The sequence below is a fragment of the Nothoprocta perdicaria genome, unplaced genomic scaffold (genome assembly GCF_003342845.1).
Source record: "Nothoprocta perdicaria isolate Ctin4 unplaced genomic scaffold, notPer1 scaffold_30, whole genome shotgun sequence".
Lineage (NCBI taxonomy): Eukaryota > Metazoa > Chordata > Aves > Tinamiformes > Tinamidae > Nothoprocta > Nothoprocta perdicaria.
Window position 1 is genome coordinate 5,300,332 of NW_020455533.1, and position 22,403 is coordinate 5,322,734.

The window sequence follows — 22,403 nt, forward strand, 5'->3', positions numbered from 1 at the left end:
GGGCAGCCCGGCGGGCCGCCCTCGGCCGCCGCGCCGCACGCGGACACGTCCTCGGCAGCGGCCTCCGCCTCCTTGCTCTCCGCCGGGGCAGCCTCCGCCGAGCTCTGCTGCAGGATCTGCGCTTCCGAGTCCTCCGGGCCCTTCTCCTCAGGGGTGCTTGGGACTTCCGAGGGGGCCTCCTGAGCAGCCGCTTCCACTTTGGGCTCCTCCGCGTGCGGCTCCGTCTCCAGAGGCAGCGCAGCTCCCGGCTGGCTGCCCGGCGGCTCCTCCTGCTCGCTGGAAGCTACGGCACATGCGCCCGCTTTGATGACCCCGGCACTCGCTTCCGAGGCCGCTACRGGACTCTCCTCCACGGGCTCCGCTTCCGTCAGCTCTGTCTCTGGAACATCTTTCGGCTGCAGCGGCAACTCYGGGAGTGAGAAGGGGCCAAGGTCCAAATCATCTTCTGTGTTGGTGAACGGATCAGGCCACGTCACGGGCTCCTCGGCATTTGCGGGCGCAGCGTTACTGCTCTCCAAGTAGTTGTTTTCTGGTGTCTTAACAACTTCTGCCTGAGTTTCTGTGGGCATRCAAGGGGGTTCTGGAGGTATCTCGGGCGCTTCCTCTGGGAGAGGCTTGCAGTTATTAAAGAACGTGTCTAATCTAGTGGGGGACATATAGGGCGCCTGCTCATCCGCAGCGGTGGCTATTTCTCCTGGAACTGCTTCCTCAGCATCCTCCTTGACTTCCTCAAGGCCCGGTTCAGACACTGACAGAGGGTAAGATATGGGCGAAACGGGGTATGGAGCATCTGCGGGAATGAAGGCGACCGGGGTGGGATGAATTGGTTCTAGGGAACAGAGAGGAGCTTTGGGGGACTCGGGAAACCTCTGGGGAGATTTCATGAGGAGCTCTGAGCCCATGGGCCAGTTGAGAGGGTGCTCCGCCGGGGTGCCCATGAGGCTGGGAGGAATGGCAGCATCGGCGTTTCTCGGCGGAGGGTTGTCCCAGTCCATGCTGTTCTGCTCGGGCATGGCGGAACTAAAATGGTTCTCCTCAATGGGCGGCAAGAAGGTAGGCTCTGGGGGCATGATGGAAGCGGTGGCCTGCTGCTCTTCCGTGGTGTCCAGCGGCAGGCCGAGGTCAGGAGGAAGGGCGCTTTCCACGGAAGGCGCCAGCAGTTCGTCCCTGTGCGAAGGGGAGGATTTTGCTTGTAAACCAGAAAAGACACTTTCGGGTGACTGGGCAACTCCGCTGACGGCGCCCGGGGGACAGTGCAAAGCCTCCACTTTAGGTGAGGAAACCCCATAATCAGGCGAGTAATACCCAGGAGACAAACACTGGAACTTCTCCGCAGGAACAGGGGGAAGGGGAACCTTCTCCTCCATTAGATGCTGCACTGGAGAGTCATAGTTTGACGTTGCCGGGACACTTTGCTGCCTAAAAAATTTATCGCCGACACTGAATTCCTCCTCGGGCGGCCGTCGGATATCAACGGAGATGGAACGGTAGAGGTTGGTGGAGGGTATGGTCCGTGTCGGGGTCTGACTGGGGTTCTCGGGGAGCCCGCTCGAGACGTTTGCATATCTGTCAAAGAAGGATGGGGAGCAGGCGTTCATGGACATGGTGGAGATGGGCAGCGAGTGCTGCGAGTCGGCGCACTCGAACATCAGGTCTGTGTAGTCCTCGTTGCTGCAGGACGGCGTGCGCGGCGTCTGCATCACCTCCTCGTAGCTCGGGCACGACACCACGGAGGCCGGCGTGGGGACGCCCGTGGGCCGGTTCTGATCCGGCCGGGGGGACGCRGGAAGGATTTCCTTCAGCTGAGGGCCCGTTATCCAGTCTTTGGAATCCGTCCCCACGGCGGGCTGCGCCTTGCTGTCCGGCGACAGTATAGGAGTCAGTGGACCCAGCTCTTTAATTTTCTTGTCCTTGAGCTGCGTATCCAGCGTTAAYGGCTTCTTGGTTGCCAGATCCAGGCTCCTCTTGCGCACCTCTTCGGCGCTTTTGATTTTGTCCTTTAGCTTGGGGTCCCCAGACCTGTGTCGCATTTTCTCCATCTGCTTCATTCTCTCTTTGTGCCTTTTGTGGCGCTCCTCGATTTCCAGGTCCTTCTGGCTCAACATCCTCTCAAAGCTGGTCATCATGAGATCCCCGTCTCCCAGGAGTTTCTCCCTCGGCCTGGTGTCTTTCTTGACGGTATCTTTGGAAAGGGTTATCTTCTCATTTCCATTGCTGATTTTTATCGACTCCGACTTGTCTTTCTCTTGGTTTTCCTTGAGTTTCTCCTTCAGCTTGCTTTCGCCAAACTTGAGGCTTTCCTCCTTCGATTTATCCTTAAAGGCTGTAACTTGAGGACTGTCCTTGTCTTTAAGCGTCGACTTCGGTTCATCTTTGTGATGTTTAAAGAAACCATCTGCATGTTTGTCCCTATGCTTTTCCTTTTCCTCTTTCCATTTCTCCTTGTGCTTATCTCGCTTCTTTTTCTCTTTCACTGTGCTGATGGCGCTGGAACCGTAGGTCTTTTCTTTTTCTGCCTTCTTCGACAGTTCTCTTTCAGAATCATTTTTTTCTTTCTTTTCAGAAAATAAGTAATCAATGCTTTTTTCAGGTTCTTCATCAGCCTCTGCCTTCATGTTGTAAGAAGCGCTAAAAGCCTCCCCATCCACAGAGAAATCTTTTTCATAATGGGTGGAATCCTTTCTGCTGCTGGAGTCTTTAAATTCTTCCGCTTTTTCTTTTTTCTCCGTCTTTTCCTTCTTTGCTTTTTCTTTCTCGTGGCTTTTCTTCGATGAAGAGGAGGAATGCCTGTGTCTCTCCTTCTCCTTGAGTTTGTCCTGCAAGCAGGGCAAAGGTAGAGAATCTTTGAATTTCTCTTCAGAGGCATCAGTAAGAGAGATATTAGAAGATTCAAACAGGCTGGTCAGTCCTGGATCTTGTCCCCTATCTGTGAAGCTGTCGGAGGAGATTTCGCTGATTTTATCATTGGAGTCATCTCTGTAGTCGTTCAGAGCCTCCTCCTCCAGCTTTTCCAACAGGCTCTTCTCGGATTCTCCTCCCTTGGAGGACTTCTTCTCTTTGGAATGCTCTTTGTCCGCCTTCTCCTTATGCTTGTTTTTCCCCTTATCGTCACTGGCATGTTTCTTTTCAGCTTTTTCGGGGAGCTTTTGCTTGTTCTTCTTTTCCTGCGTGGAGTCTATGGATGTTCTGTCTTTCCTGTCCTTGTACTTCTCTGATGAATCTTTCTTCTCTTTGTGTTTCTCGAAGGAGTTTTTCTCCTTCTTCTCCTTCCCGCCGTCCGAGGCGCCTTTGTCCTTTTTCTTCTCCTTAGACTCCTTCTCCTTCTGCTTTTCTCCCGAATGCTGCCTGTCCGAGGAGTACTTGCGGTGCTTGTCGCTGTAGAGCTCCTTCTCGGCGGCCGCCCCATCATCCTTCTCCTGCAGGCTGTCCAGGCGATGCAGCTCACTCCCAACCGCCTCGCCGACCTTGAACCCCGTCAGGCTGTAATCATCCCTCTCGTCCTCACTTTCATCCGTGAAGATGTCCGCGATGCTGTACCAGCTCTTCTCCTTGCCCTTCTTCTCCTCCTTTTTCTCAGAGAAGTCCTCTCTATCCACGGAGAAGTTTTTCTCTTTCTTTTCTTTAACCTGGTCGAAGGAACTCTTCCTTTCCTTGTCCTTGTTGTGCAGGTCTTTGTACTTCTCTTTCGTTTCTTTCTTCTCTTTGAAACTCTTCTCCAGGTCTTTGTCTTTCAGGTTTTTCTCAGGAGCAACCTTTTCATTTTTCTCCTTGTCTCCTTCTTTGGATTTGTCCTTGTATTTGTCTGGCTTCGTTTTTTCTTTTTTTTCCTTCTCGGGAGCCTCCTTCTTCTCCTTCCCGGAATGGTGCCTATCCCAGCTCTCCAGATTTTTGCCGCTGAATTCGGGGTCAGACTTGTCCTTGAAGAACGTTTCGCAACCATAGTCCTTAAATTCGTCGCGATAGGGCTCCTCCTGTTTACTTTTGGCATCTTTTCTATCTTTAGAGCTATCAGAGGAATCTTTTCTGTCTTTGTTGGTTTCGCCCGTATCTTTTTCTTTTCTCTCTTTGACACTCTCTGCAGAATCCTTCCTTTTCTTGTCCTTTTCAGGYAAGTAACTAGGAAGAACTTTGTGTCTTTCAGTTTGGTCCTTCTTCTTCTCGGAGTTTTTGTCCACGTAGTCCCTGTCTTTCTTTTTTGAGAAAGTGTCCTTTTCATTACGCTTCTCATTGTATTCTTTCTTCTCCTTTGTTTTGCTTTCCTTTTTCTTGTCTTTAATTTCCTCTTTCACGGGCTCTATGATTAATTTTGCCAYGGTGTCGTTCTTCATCTCCCTGAAGTCTGTTACTGGAGAATCCCAGCTATCTTCCCCCTTGAAATCGAAGGAGGAATCAGATGACAGGTCTGAGAACCATCTCTCTTGCTGATCGTCCGAGAGGCTGAACTTTGTGTCCTCGCTTTCGGCAAACTGGCCCTTGTTATTAAACTCGTCAAAGCCAGACTCATCCCTGTAAACTTTTTCTTTTTTGCATTTTTCTTTCTCTTCTTTGAAGGATTTTTCTTTCTCTAGTTTAGAGGCTTTCTCCTCCTTCAGATCGTTCTTCTTTTCCGACTTGGACTGCTTGTCCTTGGACTTCTTCTTTCTTTCCTCCTTGTGTATTCGGGGCTTCTCCTCTTTGGGAGACTTCTCCTTTGCAGGCTTCTCTTTTTCTGATTTACTCAATCCTTCTCTGAAGGATTTGCTTATGTCTTTACTACCATCTTTGACTTTTCTTAGCGATTTCTCCTCTTTCGAGGATTTTCCAGTCTCATCTTTAAACAACCATTCCTTCTCCTCCACTTTACCTTTGGGGAGTTTTTCTTCCTTCTTACAATGTTCCCGCTCGTGTTTTAATACTTTCAATTTATTTTCGACTGGAGTTTCTGTCTCTACTATCAAGCCTTTCTCAGGCTTTTGCTTAGAGTCCTCAAACTCAAACGAAAACGTTTTGATTATTTTAATGTCTTGGCTGATGGGACACTGTCCCTTATCCTTGTTTTTATGTTTGTGTTTTGTTTTATGCTTTTTAACAACCTTCCCCTCCTTGTCCAGCTTTGGAATTGCTCCATCCACGTTGCTATGGAATGAATTCTTCTTCTCCGAAACAGTGCTGTGTGGATTGTTTTTCTTTTTGTGCTCTGGTTTCTTCCTGACCGGCTTTAGCGACTCTAAGCTGGACTCCTCGGACGAGTAGTCTGACTCGCTCGTCAGCCTCGTCCTCGTGGAGTCCGACAGGGAACTGACATCGGACCAAGCGGGGGAAGATATGGTTTTCCAATTGTCCGTCCTCCAGTGCTTGGAGTGCTGTTCTGTAAGATTAGCATTATGTTTTTGGGACGCTAAACTCCCGTGAGAAGAGGTCGATGAGGCAGACAGAGAGTTAAACAAGGAGGATTCCTTTAGCACTAGCCTGGAGTCCTTTACACAGCTAGAGCTCTGAAGAGAGTCTCTATCATCCTCCTCACTCTCCACGTTTTCACTCTCTGATTCAGAGGAACAAAATTTGTCATTTTTTTTGCCAAACCGAACCTCTTTGCTTTTAGTCTCCTTCTTCCGCTTCTTTTTTACTTTGCTCTTCTCCTTCTGTGCCTTGGTGCTGGCGGGCTCCCGGATCTTGCTGCTGGGCAATATCGAGTGGGTCGAAAGTCGCAGCTTCTCCGTGGTGCCCACAGCAACGTTAGTCTCCTCCTCATCCGAGCTGTCCGATAGGATGCGGTGGGCAGCTTTCTTTGGTGTAATTGTGTTATTTTTAGTATACGTTTTCACTTCCATTTTGGGTATGGAAATGAAACTGTTTGCTTTAGTCTCTTTTCTGTAATCCTTTTTCAGCAAATGTTTGTCATCGACTGGCGGTACCCGGTCCTGCTCATCGTCCTCATCAAACTCATACTCATCCTTCACGGGGGTGATGGTCTTGGGGGGCTCCTGGGCCTTGGGCTTATGCTTCAAACCCTTCTCGAACTCTGAGTCTGTGTTATTGCCATCAACAGAGCTGGAGGGAGCGAAGGAAGGGGCGTCCTCCTCTTCCGAGGTCTCTGCAGAGAGAAGAGAAGAACGCGTTAGGCCTCGGAGCAGCCCTGGGGAGGGAGCATCACCCCAGGCTGCTGCAGTGACCACCAGCCCGTGGGGACAGCCCTGCCGCCCCGTGGCCCYCCCGGCCTTTGCCGAGTGTGCAGCTGAGAGCTCACAATACCCGTCGGAAGATCCTTTGGAAAGGCAGAGCTGCTCAGCACCAAACCTGCGAGGGATGTTCGCATCCGGAGAAAAAACGGTTAACAGGATCGGGATGGTGCAAAAAGAGTAGCAGGCCAGGACTCCCCATAAGGCTTCAGTGTTTCCTCCTCTGAGAASTGCCTAAAAGCTGCAGCCTCTGCCGTGCAGGACAGCCACGGCGGCGGCACTGGCAGGGCAGGCTCTGCCGGGGCACCCAGCCCCACGCAGGCGCTCCAGGGCCCAGGAGCGCAGCTGGAAGTGGCAGCACCAGAGAGCAGAGCTCGCCTTCCAAGCTGGGGAGGGATGGATGCACACGCATCCCTCACACCCCTGCCTTTCTGTGAACAAGCAGGGATATTACTGGCATTTTAAAGGTAAGACGTCCGTTTACGTGCAATTGGCTTCCAATCCTACATCTCGATTGCACYAGGCAAGTGATCTCAACGGATCAGGGCCAACAGCTAGAGCTAAAGGCTGGTASTTATGTTGTCTGGATGGGAGAGGTAGAGCTACAGACGGACTCCTGACCGTGACGGCAGCGTGCAGATATTCTGACAACAGTCTGACAAGAGTCTAACTTCACTGTATCTGTATTATCAGACAGCTGCAGGCCACAAACATCGCTCCCACATTCACACAAATGTCCATCTCACCTGTTGAGCTCTCTTCACTAGAGGGATACGTGGTCTTGCCCAGGAGTAGATTCACCATGGTGGGGGAATTAGCTACTTTCAACGGTGTCTCTCCCTTCCTGTTGCTTTGATGGGGATTCCCTCCATAATGTAACAGCAATTTCACCACCTGAAAACAGAAAATGAGACTTGAACATGAAGATGCTCAGAAAGAGGTTTCAGTTCCAGGCTTTCTGCAGAGCTTTCAGATATGCAAGAAAAAGGAGGATGTTCTTGAGCTACAGAGCGGCCTCTCCTCAGGCCRAAGGACAGGCCTTAGGACAGCAAGAATCAGTGAGGAAGAAAGAAGACAAGAAACGATAACRTGAATTAATTTGGGCAGGAGAGAAAGAAGAAGAAAAAGAGAGATGAAGGCAAAGCTACACTGCCTGTCTTCCCACCTCGGAAGAAAAATTCTCATTAAAAGCCAGGCATGAAATCCAACAAAAGCCAACCTTGAAGTGCCCGTTATTGGCTGCATCGTGCAGCGGGGTGTCGTCGTCCAAGCCCTTCGTGTTGACCTCGGCGCCCGCGGCGAGCAGCTGCTTCGCGACGTCGTAGTAGCCCCGGTTGCACGCCTCGTGCAGCGCCGTCCAGCCTGCAAGCAAGCGCACACTCGTCACGTGCACGTCAGCATGGGGAGAAATTAAGAACAGCAAAACCCATCCTCCGTGCCCCGCAGGTGGAGCTGCCAGTGCGTGTGAGGGGCTGTGGCCCTGAGCAGTGCCCATGGTGAGGACTCTCTGCACAAGAAACCTGGAGCCCCAAGTACTCGTGGGGTGAAACCATCTCCTCTTCCCTGGGGATCTGATTATGGACAAGTACACGAAGGGGGAATGCAGACAGGAAGGGGCCAAGCTCTGCTCAGTGGTGGCCAGTGACAGGACAAGTGACAGGACATTGTATACAATGGGTATACATTGAAACCCAGGCAGTTCCATCTCCATGTGAGGAGGAACTTCTTTGCTGTGAGGGTGACAGAGCCCTGGCACAGGCTGCCCASGGAGGCTGTGGAGGCTCCTGCTCTGGAGGTCTTCAGAACCCATCTGGATGCCACCCTGTGCTCTGGGTGTCCCTGCTGGAGCAGGGGGCTGGACTGGGTGATCTCTAGAGGTCCCTTCCAACCTCAACCATTCTGTGATTCCCTTTGGTAGCAGCACGGGAACCATCCCCAGGGAAATCCTGGAAGTCCAAAGGCTGTGTTTTATGCGGGGGATGGAGCGAACTGCTGCTGGCAGGCAGGTCTCGGGTCCTGTCCCGGCTCCCACTCGTCGGCGGGAGCGGAGCTGCAGCAGCTCCCCCGACACGTCCCCCCCGCGGCCCCACGGCCCTGGCCGGTGTTTTCCACCCGCTTCCCAAAGCAGGCGGCTCTGCCCGTGCAAACAGGCGCCGCTCCGGGCGCCACGGGCAGCAGCGCTGCGCAGGGGCCGCGCTCCGCTTCCCAAACAAGCCTCCGAGAGCACCGAGCACACCACTTTATCACGCTCAAACAGCCTATTTTTAAGCCCAAACTGTTTTGAAGTCCCCCGGGCAGCCGCAGGCGCGTTGCTGATAGCGCCGTGGGAGCCTCGGCAYGGCCCTGCAGCGGGCACCTGCGGCAAGTTCAGCAAGCCGATGCTCGGGGCCAGYGCTGATATGAATCACGCGGGAGCAGGAACACGCAGCGCTATTTATAGCCAGCAAATCGTGCTAGGAGAGCAGCGGAGGGCAAACCGAGCTCTTGGAAGCGCGCGGRAGTGCGGGAGCAACGTGGTGCTTCTCACGACTGCTGTTCTGCTGCGGGGCTGAGCCCTGCCCGGGGCTCGGCCAAAGGGGCCACCCCGCAGCCTGCGCCCTGCCCCGGCTGGGCGAGGAGCCGGCTTCGGGAAGCTCCGAGGTTTGGAAAGCTCCGAGCTTCGGAAAGCTCCGAGGTTCAGAGAGCTCCGAGGCTCTGAAAGCTCTGAGCACTTTCCAGTATGGATTTGCCTCTGGAGCAGCTCGGCTGCCCGGAGCACGGTGTGCCGAGCACAGCTCCCGTCGGCTGCACGCTCATGTCTGCACGTGCAAAACACCATCCAAGGGCTGCAGCTGTCCCCCATTCAACACTGGAGTGGCACTTCTACAAATCTTGCGTTTCCAATATTTTTGTGCATACAATTTCTTACGTTTCAGATGAAACAGAGTGAAACCAGCCCACCTCCCYTTACAAACCCTCCCCCGGACTTCCAAGGTGAGCCCACATGGGAGGGAAGCAGCAAGAGATGGAGGGGCCCGTTGTGGGCACACAGAGAGGGTCCCTTACCCGCGAAGTCCTTCACATTGACGTCTGCGCCCTCGATAATGAGCTCCTTGATGCGCCGGGCGTCCCCCCGGATGGCGGCGCGGTGCAGCCGCGTCTCTCCCCGCTCGTTTCTCTTGTTTACTTTATCTTTGGTTTTGGAGGCAGAGTTAGGAGTTCCCTTCTGACAAACTGTGGACTGAGAGGGATGCTTTGGTGTTGTGTCAACTGTAGRGGGGAGAGAAACGGTGTCAGGAGCTGCCGCTCGCAGGCCGGAGCCCTTAGAGGGAGCTCTTGCAATRCAATTCCTGGTGCCTCTCGGCTGGACGTGTGGGGAGGCGGCGGGTGGAGGACAGACGGTGCCCGTCGCACCCGCGCTAACTGTGGGCTGCAGGGCCAGGGAGAACTGGGGAGGCTGGGGGCCGCAACGCCGTGATCAGAAGCAGGCGCTGCACTTCCCTGCTCTAAACCTCATCCCTGGCGCCGACAGCACGGGATTCAGGAGCAGACACTGCACCTCCATGCTCTAAACTTCATCCCTGGCACCGAGTGCACAGGATTCAGGAGCAGACGTTGCACCTCCATGCTCTAAACCTCATCCCTGGCACTGAGGGCACTTGATTCAGGAGCAGACATTGCATCTCCGTGCCCTAAACCTCATCCCTGGCACTGAGGGCACGGGATTCAGGAGCAGATGCAGCACATCGGTGCTCCAAACGCCCGCCCGCGCCCTGCTCTCACCTGGGCTGTTTGCAGATTCCTCCGCTGTCATCTGCATGAGCAGAGCGACTTGCTGGCGCTCGGAGAGCGGGTAGCCGGCCCGGATCCCGGAGAGGCCCATTCCGAAGAGCAGGCCGGGCTTGCGCGTGGCGGGCTCCTTCTTGATCCGCTTCCGCTCGGGGCCCTGCTTCTCTGCGAGGCAACGAGACACAAAAGACGGGAAGGTTTCACCCACGACCGTGCCCAGAACCGAGCGCCACCTCCGCTGCCGAGCCAGGCGCTCGGGGCAGCTCTCCAAGTGCACTGGGGCTTGTCACACATTCAGGCAGTGTCTGGTGAAGGAAACGTCCTCGCTCCGCCGGCACCGGCCCGAGGGGCACCTTACCTGGGCCTCTCCCGGCGCGGGGCACCTGTCAACCGTTTTCCTTGTTTTCCAAGCTCTGTCCCCCTCCCTCGGTGGCTCCCTTCTCCCCCCGCCTTCCAAGAGCAGCGCAAGAGGCAGCAGAAGCGGGTCCCTACGGCGGCCGCTGCCAGTACCGTACCTGCCATCTTGCTTCTAGGAGCCTCCATGTCATGCCATGGTGCTTGGAGGAGCGAGCACGGCCTTATGCCACCACGGCATGGACAGAACTGGAGGCATCTAAAAGCATCAACAGAGAGCGCTCGCGAGACGCGCCGCCGGCTCGCCCCGCGCCGCCGCACGCAGCTCGCCTCGCTGCGCCGCTCCTGCCGCACGGCGCGGCCGCGAGGCCAGGGCCCGGCCCCGGCGCAGCCCCAGCCCGGGGCCTTCCTCAGGCGGCTTTCTCGTTTGCTCTCGGCAAGTGTTCAGCGCGCGAGGAGGGCCGGGCGGCCCGACTGCCGCTGCTGCAGGGAGCGGGGGAGCCCGCGGCACCGAGGCACAGCGTGAGCAAAGAGCAGGCCAGCTGCCTTCCCAGCGGATCACGGCACCTGCCAGGTGGCACGGCCACCTCCGGGCGTCCCAACGCCCCAGGCGCAAAGGCACCGAGGGCCGCGGGGCCCACGCGCGCGGGAGCCCCTCCTGCCTGCGCACGCGGCGCTGCTGCGACTGGGGTCGAGGGGCACGAACGGCGGCCCGAGATGCTGAAAAGGTGTCACCACACACAGGCGACCGGCTCCCTGTGCCACTGCAACCATGGCCTGTGCGGCGCGGACCAGCAGCCGGGCAGCACCGCAGCCGGCGGCACCGCACCGGGCACACGGGCGCCCTGCCCCGGCCTCCCTGCGCCGCGAGGAGCGAACCCAGCGCGTCGGCCTGGCGGCAGAGCGAGCCCAGCTCTGCAGCGCAGGGGACAAGCTGGTGACACCGGCTTAATGCAAGCGGGCCCAGGGCCCTGCCAGCCCCTGGGGCGGCCTCGAGCCGGGCAGCGGCAGGACGTGCGGGTCCGGGGGGTTGCATGGACACAAGCAGAACGGACTGATGCCCGTGTCCGTCCTGCACACGTGTGTGACACAACACGGGGGCTCCACCGAGCTCACGGGCGGCAGCAGCCCTGTCCCTGAGCGGGGGTCCTGGTCCCCACGCTGGGCTCCCCTGCCCAGCCCGGCCTGGGGCACCGGGCAGCCCTGGCTCTGCCCAGCAGCAGCCTCACGCTCAGCCCGTGGCTGCAGCCCGTGCGAGCTGCGGCCACACAAACGCCCCTCGCGGGAGCAGCCTCCACCGGCTGCACTCAACCTCACCTGTCCCTGCGGGAAAATAAAAGGAATGGATAGGCATGTGTCAAGAAAGACATGTCGTGAAACCACACAGCTCCTGCGTTGCCCCCAGCCGACACACGGATGTTGCCAAGGAGAGGCTTGGGGACATTCCCGATGGTCCCGCTTGGTTGCCCACCGGAGCGGCGAGCACGGAGCAAGCACGGACTCTTCCTCATTTCCTTGAGGCCGGTCCTGCAGCGGCACCGAGCGGCCCGCGAGCAGCGGGCGGCCCCGCAGCTCCTCGCCCGGGTGCTGAAGGGAGGCCGCACGCAATGGCCTTGCACCCCACTYGGCACCAGGTCCGAGCGGTCCTGGCGAGCCGAGAACACCCCGTGTCACCTGCGGGGCGGACACCAAGGCTGCTCCCGACGCAARGGACACTCCTGACCGTGCCAAGACCTGGGAGCACTGCAGAGGCTGCAGGAAATGTGACGCCTTGGGAGCGCATCAGCTCCTAGGCGCAGGTTTAAGCACAGCACAACTCGCGGATGCCGCTCGCATGCAGGGCACTCACTCTGTGTCCTCCACTTTGCAAGAGCAACCGAGGGGTCGCCAGGAACAGCTGCCTCGGCACTGGCCATGAACAACCCTGCAGAGGCTCTCAGGCGCAGGCCCTGTGCCCTGGCACAGGAGCGGGCAGAGCTGCAGCCTCTGAGGCGGCCCGTGAGGCAGGCGGCAGCGCTGTGCCCTGCGCTGCACCCGTGGCCACGGCAGCCGCTGCACCCCGGAGGAGCAGGAGGAAGCCCCGGGAGGGAGAGGCTGCGCCCACAGCGCCGGCCCCGGGACGTGCAYGGGCTGCAGGCTTCCAGTTTCATGCTATTTGGTTTTTAAGACAATTTAGTTAACTCCAAAGAAGCCAGAGYTTCGGCTCCAGAAGCCGTTCTGAAGGAGAGGATGTTAAGAGCTGACGCGGAAGCAGCTGGGCCCAGGCGGCCATGGGCAGCACCTTCTGCCCGGGGCAAGAACGGCTCAGGGAAGAGCAGCCTTGGCGCAGCGCTGACGGCACTTGGATCAGCATCGGGGCACTCGGACCGGCATCGCGGCGCTCAGATCAGCATCGCAGCACTCGGATCAACATCGTGGCACTCAGATCAGCATCACGGCACTCGGATCAACATCGTGGCGCTCAGATCAGCATCGCGGCACTCGGATCAACATCGTGGCGCTCAGATCAGCATCACGGCACTCGGATCAACATCGTGGCGCTCAGATCAGCACCGTGGCACTCGAATCAACATCGTGGCACTCAGATCAGCATCGCGGCACTCGGATCAACATCGTGGCACTCAGATCAGCATCGCGGCGCACGGATCGGCATCACGGCGCACGGACCAGCATCATGACACTCGGACCAGCATCACAGCACTCGGATCAGCATCACGGCGCAGCCACATTGTGCAAGTAAGAGCAGACGGAGACCGAGATCGCCTCAGTGCATCCCTCCAAAAGCGCCATGTGAAGGCAGAGCGGCCTCCGTAACAAACCCAGCAGGTCTTCGCGTCACTGCCGAAACACTCGGCAACCCCGTCTGTTACCTGTGCCTGCCCTAGCTTTGCTGTCCAGCACACAGCACTGCAATCAAGCTCAGGGCTAGGACTCTGCCACGCCGCTTCCCGGGCACCCTGCCTAACCAGGGCAGAACCAGCCAGCGCCCGAGGCAGCACCTTCCCCCAGGACCTGCCACGTGGCACCGCGCTGCCGCTGCCACCAAGGACGAGCAGCTTGGCTGCACAACAGCTACACACGCGCCCGCCGCGGTCTCCAGAAAAACGGGCAAAACGGGGCAAACACGGGTCCATCCCACGCAGCGAGGCACCCAGCACATCRGCACCGTTTAGCAGGCACCTTGGTGTTTGCTCGGCAATGCCTGCACGCGCCTCGACAGCAGACAGCGTYGCAGCTCCAGGACAGCAAAGCCCTCCAGCAGAATTTTCAAGCCCAATTACCACAAAGCATGAATGGGAGGAGTACGAATACCCGCACGCCCTGTGCATGCGCCAGGCTCACGTTTGCACAGTGCAATAGGCAATTCCCGTACCTGTATCCGAGTCTTTTTGATCTCCATTTGTTCCAACAGTGAAAGGTAACTTGCGCTTCGTAGCTCTCTCTTTCACCTCTTTGCCGCCATCATTCCGGTCCAACTTGGGAGTCTTGGTCAGAGAAACTTTATCTTTATCCTAGGAAGGAAAGGGAGAYGTAAGCGAAGGCCTTGCCTGGGTCTCGCAGCAGTAGCCAGCTGCTCCCCAGCGCTCTGTGCGCCGGGGTGCAAACTCAAGCAGGACACGGCCCRTCCTCCCTGCAGGAGGACTTCAGGGTGCCACAGCAGGCAGCCCCACGGCCGATGCTTTTACAGCCCCTTCTCCGCGCAGTCTTTGCGCTGCTCTGCAGGGGCACGGGGCTCTCTTGCAGCAGCTCCTCGGCGGGTGCCGGCGGCAGGGCCCCGTGCCGAGGCGCAGCTCTTGGCACCGCTGCCCYCTGCGCCCTGCTCAGCTCTCCACTCCTGGCCACCCCATTCGGGTGGAAATGCTTGCGTGCACCCAGGGAAGGGCCAGGCCGGGGAGGGATCCCCTTTTGGAACAGGAAGCAAAACAACCTGCCCCCCTCAGCCCGACAGCGCGCCGGCCGCTGGGCAGTGCCCTGCACGGGGGACCCCMGAGCCCCTGGCTGCAGCGCGGCGCGAAGGGCCCCGCTTCGTTCCCCAAGCAGCTGCCTTCAGATCCGRCCCTGAAGGGACCATGGAGAAACCGAGGGGGCCTGGGAATAACATTCCTGAAAAAAGGCACRTTCTCCTTTTCCTCTTTTGAACTTTGCACTGCGATTATTTCCAATTACATAACGAAGAGCGGGGTCCTGTTCGACTAGGAGCTGTTTCTAGCTCGGGGGGAGCTGCCCCACCGACAGGAGTTTGGGGCACTAGAGGGGAGAGGCATGAACTGCCTTATCCTTAAAACCATCTTCCATGGCAGCATCCTCCTCTCGATAGCTCAGTTCAAGCCCCAAAGCAGCCGCTTCCTGGGAGCAACCGGCAGCGGCTCCCGGGCAGCTGCTCCTGGGAGCAGGACAAGGTGCCCCAGCGCCCGCATGCAGCACGGAGAGGAGGAAGCGCCTCCCTGGCACAGCCCACCGCCRCACTGCTTCCCCTCTCAAAGGCTTCACGCAGAGAGCGAAAACCCCGAGAGCGGCCGGGCCGGGAGCGTGTCCCAGGTGGGCGCCGCGCTTCCCCGGAGYCGCCGAGGCACCAGGGCCCCCGGGAGCAGCAGGGGCAGTGCCAGGTGCCAGGAACCGGCCGGCACGTGCAGCATGGGGCAGCCGCGGGCGCGAGGGCGGGAGCGCAAGCAGGGCACGCTACCTTTTTCCCCGTTTGTTTCTCCACCATGTCGTTGCTGAGGGAGAAGTCTTCTGGCTGTGGTGTTTTAGAACACCCACCCTTGGGCATCGTTCTGCCTTCCTTACTTGATCTTCATTTATGCTGCCATCGCCTCATCATCAACCGTCTGCGGAGAGAGAGCAGGAGAGAAGTTAGGGGGGTCACAGGGAGCGTTGCAGAGTGGCACCGCGGGCCCAGTGTGACCCGAGGCCACCACCACCAACGTGTCACCGCAGCGGGCGGTTGTGCCACGTACACCTCCTGTCACGGGGAGCCTCGAAGGGCTTCACATGCGGCCCCAGCCGGGGCGCTGCGCGGCGTGGGGCTCCCTGGGGCTCTGGGTGGCCCCGCGCCGGGGGCAGCACGTGCGCGGCGCAGGGGGCCGCGCTGCCGCCCGCCGGGTGAGGCAGTTCAGCGGGATAACAAAGAGCGCGGCGGCTCCTGCCACGGGTTGCCTGGTTACAGCGCTGCAAAGACAAGTGACATCTGAACAGGGAGCGGAGCGAGAGCAGCCGGGGCGGCTGCGGCCGGGCGGGCAGGGCCTCCCGGGGCTCAACAACCTCCCCTCTGGCGGGCTGAGAYGCCCCGGGGCAGCGGGGCCCTGCGGCGGAGCCGGCCCTGCGCTCGCGCTGCGGGCAGGGCCCTTGCGAACCCGCTGCCACCTGCCCGCGCTGCGCGGATGCAGCCGCGGCAAAGYGGGCGGGCGGGACGCGGAGCTGGGAAAGCAGCGGCACATCCCGGGAAAGGGCCAGTTGGGTGGCTCCGGCAGCCCAGCCCGCAGGGGCCGTTCCTCTCCTCCAGGACAAGGGCTGCAGCAGAGGCCACCGGGAAGTCACAGGGGATGGAATGGGCAGGAAATGCAGAGCACGAAGCCGCCTGCCCTGAATTCCCAARAAATGGGAGCACCCATGCGGGCTGCAGGCATCTCCTTGCACCTGATTTCTGGGCAGCCTTCTCCAGGGTATGGCGCCTGGAGCGCCCGGAGCACCTGGGGCACCCGCACGTGGCATGGGAGGAGCGGCGGGCAGACAGGCCGCGTTCCCAGCAGGAAGGGCCCTTCCCGGGAGCATCACGAGGTGTGGGCGCCCACCAAGCACCTCCAACAGCAGCAGCTCCAAAAGGGAAAAAAGGGGGAATAAAGGGGAAACAAGATGGAATGGCAGGAAACCATCTGCTCATCCCAGGGCACTGTGCAGAAAGGAGCAGCTCCCGGCCCAGGTGAGCGGCTGAGCCAGACGGGCCGCGCGGCTGCAGCCTGCTCCCTATCCAGGAGCTGCTCCCGGTGCACACACTGCCCCCTATCCATGTACTGCTCCCTATCCAGGAGCTGCTCCCTAACCAGGAGCTGCTCCCTATCCATGCACTGTTCCCTGTCCACACACTGCTCCCTGTCCACATGCTGCTCCCTATCCAGGAGCTGCTCCCCGTGCACACACTGCTCCCTATTCACGTGCTGCTCCCTGCTCCCTGTGCACGCACTGCTCCCTATCCAGGAGCTGCTCCCCAACCAGGAGCTGCTCCCTATCCATGCACTGTTCCCTGTCCACACACTGCTCCCTGTCCACATGCTGCTCCCTATCCAGGAGCTGTTCCCTGTGCATGCACTGCTCCCTATCCAGGAGCTGCTTCCTATTCACATGCTGCTCCCTATCCACGTGCTGCTCCCTATTCAGGAGTTGCTCCCTATCCACACGCTGCTCCCTACCCATGCACTGTTCCCTGTCCATGCACTGCTCCTTATTCCCACACTGCTCCCTATCCACGTGTTGCTCCCTATCCAGGGGCTGCTCCCTATTCATATGCTGCTCCCCATCCACGCGCTGCTCCCTATCCAGTGGGAAGCCGCTGTGTGCCGGGAGGACGGGAGCTCCGCAGGGAGCAGTGCCAGGCAGGGCTTGGGAGCTCTCCTCCTCCATCCCGAAACACGGTCAAGGAGAGAAGCGGGGGGCGCAGACGTTGCTGGCACAGTCCAACACATCCACCTGGACTGCACACCTGGGAGCACAGTCCAGAGCTCAGATTTARGGATCTTTCCCATTTTGCTCTTGTTTTGCATGGGGATTTCCCTCCCTATCAGGAGGCCGAAGCTGAACGTCTTCCTTCAGCTCTCAGCACGACCTCTCCCGCGCACAACACGAGCTCCCGTTGCCCAAGAGAGCCCTCCTGCCTTCCGTCCTTCCTGGGTGCCCTGCTCCTCTTCCYGGCAGTGTTTCCTGGTCTCCTGATGTTCCCGCAGCTCCTGATGCCCGTGGGTGTTTGCACGGGGCCGGGCAGCCCATGCCAGCCCAGCAGGATTTGGAGAGCAATTAAAGAAGCAATTAGTATTCCCATCATCCGAGAGACGGACAGATCTTCCCAGCGCTTTCCCGGGCCTGGAAAGCCTGAAAGCACCAGGAGCAGCTGCTCCCGCAGGCGCTTCCCTCGCTGCGTCCCAACGTGGATCCTGGCGGAGCAGCCAAGCTGCCCGGCAGTGACAGGGAGCCGAGGCAGCGGTGACAGGGAAGCAGGCGGGAGGCTAAAAGACACAGGTATGTGGGTGTGTGCCCGGCGGGGGTTGCTGTAGACGAAGGCCGTGTGCGGCCCGGCCAGCGCAGAGCTGAGCTCTGAGCTCCGCCTTGCACAAAGCACCCGGAGCCCCTCTCCATCCCGGAGCAGGCGGGCACCGGGGACGCTGCGGAGCCTGGCGGCTCCACGGACGCCACCCGGGGTGCCAGCTGGGATGCTCCCCTCTGGTCCCAAGGATCCTAATCCCCTCAGGGCTGTGACGGACCCGGCAGCTGGGTCGTGTCCACCCAGATGAGGTGGCGGCTGCTTCTCCCCCCGCTCTTTACCCTTCTGCATCTGCAGCACGTTCGGGAACTCRGGGAGATCCTTGGCTCATTCGGTATCGCTCCATCTCCAATTCCCTTTCCTAAGGCTTCCTCTCCGACTTTCTTAACAAGGAAAGCGCTGTTCACTAGCACAGTGGCCTACACCGGTGCTCACAAAGTCACCCCAGCGCCGGCCTCTCGCCCTCCCTCGCTGGTCCAGCACAACCGCTCGCTCCCRGCGGCACCCAGGAATGGGCGGCTTGAAGCTCCACTTGTCCTGCCTGAGCCCACGGCATTCCCATCCCAACAACCCCGCAGCCCCGCGCCCGGCGCCAGGACCCTAATCCTGCGCCTCGGGAATCACGAGGGCGGCGGTGCCAGCACGGGCCGCTCRGCAGCCCCTGCTGCCCCGAGCCCGGGGGACGGGTCCCCTCCATGCGGGTGCCTCTAAACCCTTCCACCCCGGAGACTCGTGACCGGGATTGGGAGGGATCACGAGTGGCTTCTGCAGCACAAAGCGCCCTTGTCGATGACGGCGGGTGTGAAGGGCACTGCTTCCCACGACTCCTTCCCGCAGCTCCGGGCTCGGCCCGCGCTGCATCCGGCCTGGTCCAACTGCAGCCGCCTCCGCAGGAGCCGCACATGGAGAGCGCGGAGAACGTGGAGAGCACAGAGAAAGCGGAGAGTGCCAAGACCATGGAGAGCTTGGAGAGTGCGGAAAACGTGGAGAGCGTGGAAAGTGCGGAGAGCGTGCAGAGCGCGGAGAGCGTGGAGAGTGTGGAGAGCGTGGAGAGTGCAGAAAACGTGGAGAGTGCGGAGAGCGTGGAGAGTGCAGAAAACATGGAGAGCATGCGGAGAGCGTGGAGAGTGCAGAAAACGTGGAGAGCATGAGGAGAGCAAAGAGCGTGGAGAGTGTGGAGAGCATGGAAAGCATGGATAGCGTGGAGAGCATGGAGCACGTAGACAGTATGTGGAGAACATGGAGAGCGTGGAGAGCACGGAGTGCATGTGGAAAGCATGGAGAGCCGGCTCCGTCACGGTGTCCATGCATGTGCCCRAGGCTCCCGCATGGCATCTCCGCACTGCCAGCACCAGAAGTGAATCCGCCAAGTCTCGCATCCTCCTGACCGCCCCTACAGCACCCACCATGTCGGACACGCTTCCCCGTTAGCGATTTCCCGCTCCGTGATGGATTAATTTATCCTGGCATTAGATCAAAAGCTGTTACCAAAGGAACAAATGGGGAATCACATGCTGCTTTTGTAAGAGATCCTGATATGTCCCACTGCATCAGGGCTCCATTCCACCCTCTCACCAACAACACTTTGCACGGGGTTCCCATCAAGTTGGGGGTTTTATGCCCCCCTCACGTGCAGCACCCACCTACAGCCCTCCTGGCACAGAGTTTCACAAATGATGGTTATGGAGCAGCAAAGTTGGTGTTTCGGCCTCTCCCGGATTAGGGCAGCCCAGTCCAACCAAAGGCTTATTTTCTTATGTTTTTAATTGCACAACTCTACTGCCAAAAGCGCATTTAAAAACCATCCTTAACTTCAGGCTAAGACAACAGCCTCATTATCACTCCATCAAACCAGAAATCCATCACGTAGCTGCCGAAATGGTTCTGACAGCCCTGGCGCGGACAGCACATGGGGACGGGCAGAGCTGCAGGATCCACCTGCCCCGGGGAGCRCTCGGCGGGGGCACGGGTGAACTGGGGGGTGTTTTTAGAGATGTGAACCGGGATTTCTGAATTATTATTACTTTCTACCACGTAGTTTGGCGGCAAAGCTCCTTGGTGCTGAAAGGCTGGGCCGGGCTGGCGGAGCGGAGCGCGGCCGCGCACTCATTGGCATGGCCGGCGCTGYGCCCGCATTGTAGTGCGCTGAATGGCAGCATTGTCCGGGCCGCGCGCTCCCGGCCGCGCCGCCGCTCCGCGCCCGCAGACAGCCCCGCGCAGCCCATTAGCATCCCAAGGGCAGCGGCTCAATGCACCCGGAGAAGCCTTTGAGAAGTTGGAGTGAAACGAATGCAGGAAAATGCAGCCATTAAGTGATGCTCATTGTCCAAATTAAACCATCGGACGCAGGGACGTCGCCTCCCAGCGACGCGCGCTGCGGAGCCCGGAGCGGGGCTATGGAGCACTGCAGCCGCTGGTTTGCCCCAGCTCTGGATTTTCGGTGTCTCCGGGAGCCCCTGCTCACGGGCAACATGACGGGAGGTGCAGGAGAGGGGCGCAGGCCTGCGGAGGACACGCACCGGCATCAAGGCCAACCCGCCTGCAGCCACCGTGGCGGCACACCGAGAACTGCGGCTACCGCGGGCCCCGGCGCGGGACGCGGCCGCACACCAGCGCAGGAGGAAAGAGGCGAGCAGCCGGCAGAGCACCAGGGCTGCAGCGGGACAGGAGGCCCTGCCAGAGGTGGCGAGAGGGGCGCCGAGGCCGGAGCTGCCCGTACAGGCAGCGCGGGGGCCGCCGGCGGCTCCGCTGCCTCCGTTGCACCATCCCCGGCCGCTCTGCAGCAAGCGCCGCAGCGGCCGCCAGCGCCGGGTGAGTAACTCGCTGAGTGCAGCCGCGCAGCCCGGCGCAGCCTGCCAAGTTTCCTCCTGCTTTGGAGCGGGTTTTCCCTCTGCGGAGCTGCAAGATGGACTCCGGCTCCCGGCACTTCCCGGCGCTGCGCGGGGCCTGGCGCACCCGCATTCCCGTGCAACGGCCAAGCCAAGGGCTCACCTGGGCATTTTACAGACTTATGGGTCGGGTGGCTCCGGAGGGTCATGGGTCCTTCATCCAGGCCGCTCGGCATGGGCAGTGAACCCCTTGAAACGTATCCCAGGAGATGAGGAGGCTGGGAAGGCCTGGAGCACGGCGGCGGGCTCCCGGAGAGGCTCCGTGCCGGAGAGGCGCTGCTCCGGCGCGGCGCATCCCGCGGGGCGCACAAAGGATSTGCATATCAATGTGCCCGCAGCGGCCCCTCCGCGCCTCCCCGGCCCTAAGCCTCGTTTTGTTTGGCGCCTCCAGCCTCCCGCCTGCTCCTGCGGCCGCTATTGAGGCCTCCGCGCCATGGGAACATCTTTGTAGTGTAGAGGGCAGGGGGAGGAGAGCSCGCGAGGGGCCTTCCCACAGCTCGGGGGCGAGGCGGGCCTGCAGGAACCACATCCCGCTGACCCGCCTGCTCTCTGTGCCCTCGGGGAATCTCGGAGGGAATYGGGACACAAACGGGGCACGGGAACCCCGAGGGCCCCGCCTGGGCCTGGGCGSGGGTCACTGCGAGGGGAGGGTCTGCACCAGCAAGGGAACAAACCCACRGAGATGGAACCCAAGGGGCGGGAGCTTCCTGGTGCCCCTGGGTGGGACGCAGCTGCATGGGGAGTGTCGGTGCCCAGCAACATGCCTGCGCTTGCAAGCACGGCATGGCATGGCACGGCATTGCACGGCACAGCATGGTACAGCACAGCACAGTTAAGGCAAGSCCCGGCTGAGCCCCATGCTGCTTCCGAGCACAATCCCACGGGCGCCGGGCGCAAGGGGCACCCATGGGCACTCAGTGCACATCGCGGCGGAGCTGCAGCCGAAGCGGGTGCCGCCGCAGCCAGTACCTCCTGCAGCAGGAAGGGAGCGGGCGGCAGCGCGGGGCGCACGGCCGCTCCCAGGGTTCTCCAGGGAGCCCACATTTACTTGGACGGGCAGGGAGGCCTCCCAGGCCCCTTTCACACGCCGCCCTGCAGCGCCAGGCCCGACCCGCAGCCGGGACCTGCTGGGCGGCAGGGCCCGCGCGCGGAGCGGCAGCCGCGGTGCCCTGCGGCGCTGCGTGGGCGCCCGCCGCCGCTCATCCCCCTGGCAACGGCTCCAAACATGTGCAGTGACAGCAGCGGCGCTGGCGAGGCTGCAARCGGAGGGGAAGGGCGCGGAGGGACGCGGGAGCCGAGCCCCGGCCTCGGAAAGCTGCTGCCCGAACRGTGCCCGCCGGGCAGCGTGCGCAAACCACCCCGCGGCCCTGCCCGTGCCTGCGTCCTGGCCTCACGCCGCGCAGGGACGAACCCGGGCGCTGTGCTCTCATTTTAACAAGCCCGTGTATGACTGCACGGACAACCCCGCGCAGCCTGACAGGAGCCTCGAGGGAGGCAAGGTAACGCTGCCCGACACAGTGGGCATCGTGGCAGCTCCTCCGCCGGAGCATTGCTCTGCAAACAGCCCTGCTCTGCTGCCCTGCTCTGCTGGCCGCCGCTGGCCGGCGCCCCGGAGAGCCTCCCGCGGCTGCAAGAACAGGAACGGGGCTAAATCCGGGGCGAGAGCCAGCGCGGAGAGCAGCCCCGAGCCCCGCGTCCCGCMCGGAGCGGCTCCCAGGGAGCCGAGGGTCAACTCGCCGGCACACGCGGGCGCTGAGGGGCAACATAACTACATCACCCTGTGTTTGGTACCCGTTCATACCCTGAACTGCTGTGCAGGGAGTCTTCCAGCAGCCACCGCGGTGAGACCCGCGGCCCACGTACGTCTTGCTYCCCCTCCTTTCATTTTGACCCATATTTTTGCCATCTCTTGCAAGGGACACGAGYGCAGCGGCTGCAGCAGCCTTTGCAAGGCCTCCACGCGAGGCTGTCGCTCGGAGCGAG

At 60.0% G+C, this 22,403-nt stretch overlaps 1 protein-coding gene across 1 annotated transcript in view; it reads right to left on the minus strand.

The window, feature by feature from the left end:
• ANKRD11 (ankyrin repeat domain 11) overlaps nucleotides 1-22,403 on the minus strand; it is a 56,551-nt gene that overhangs the window by 3,336 nt on the left and 30,812 nt on the right. Inside the window, exons 2-8 of the mRNA XM_026042413.1 lie at nucleotides 14,965-15,109; nucleotides 13,654-13,792; nucleotides 9,921-10,091; nucleotides 9,204-9,407; nucleotides 7,378-7,520; nucleotides 6,905-7,052; nucleotides 1-6,073 (exon numbers count right to left, since the gene is read on the minus strand). The exon at nucleotides 1-6,073 is cut by the window's left edge and continues 709 nt beyond it. Coding sequence (XP_025898198.1) covers nucleotides 1-6,073; nucleotides 6,905-7,052; nucleotides 7,378-7,520; nucleotides 9,204-9,407; nucleotides 9,921-10,091; nucleotides 13,654-13,792; nucleotides 14,965-15,051 — 6,965 coding nt within the window. The 5' untranslated portion in view covers nucleotides 15,052-15,109. The remainder of the gene's footprint in view (nucleotides 6,074-6,904; nucleotides 7,053-7,377; nucleotides 7,521-9,203; nucleotides 9,408-9,920; nucleotides 10,092-13,653; nucleotides 13,793-14,964; nucleotides 15,110-22,403) is intronic.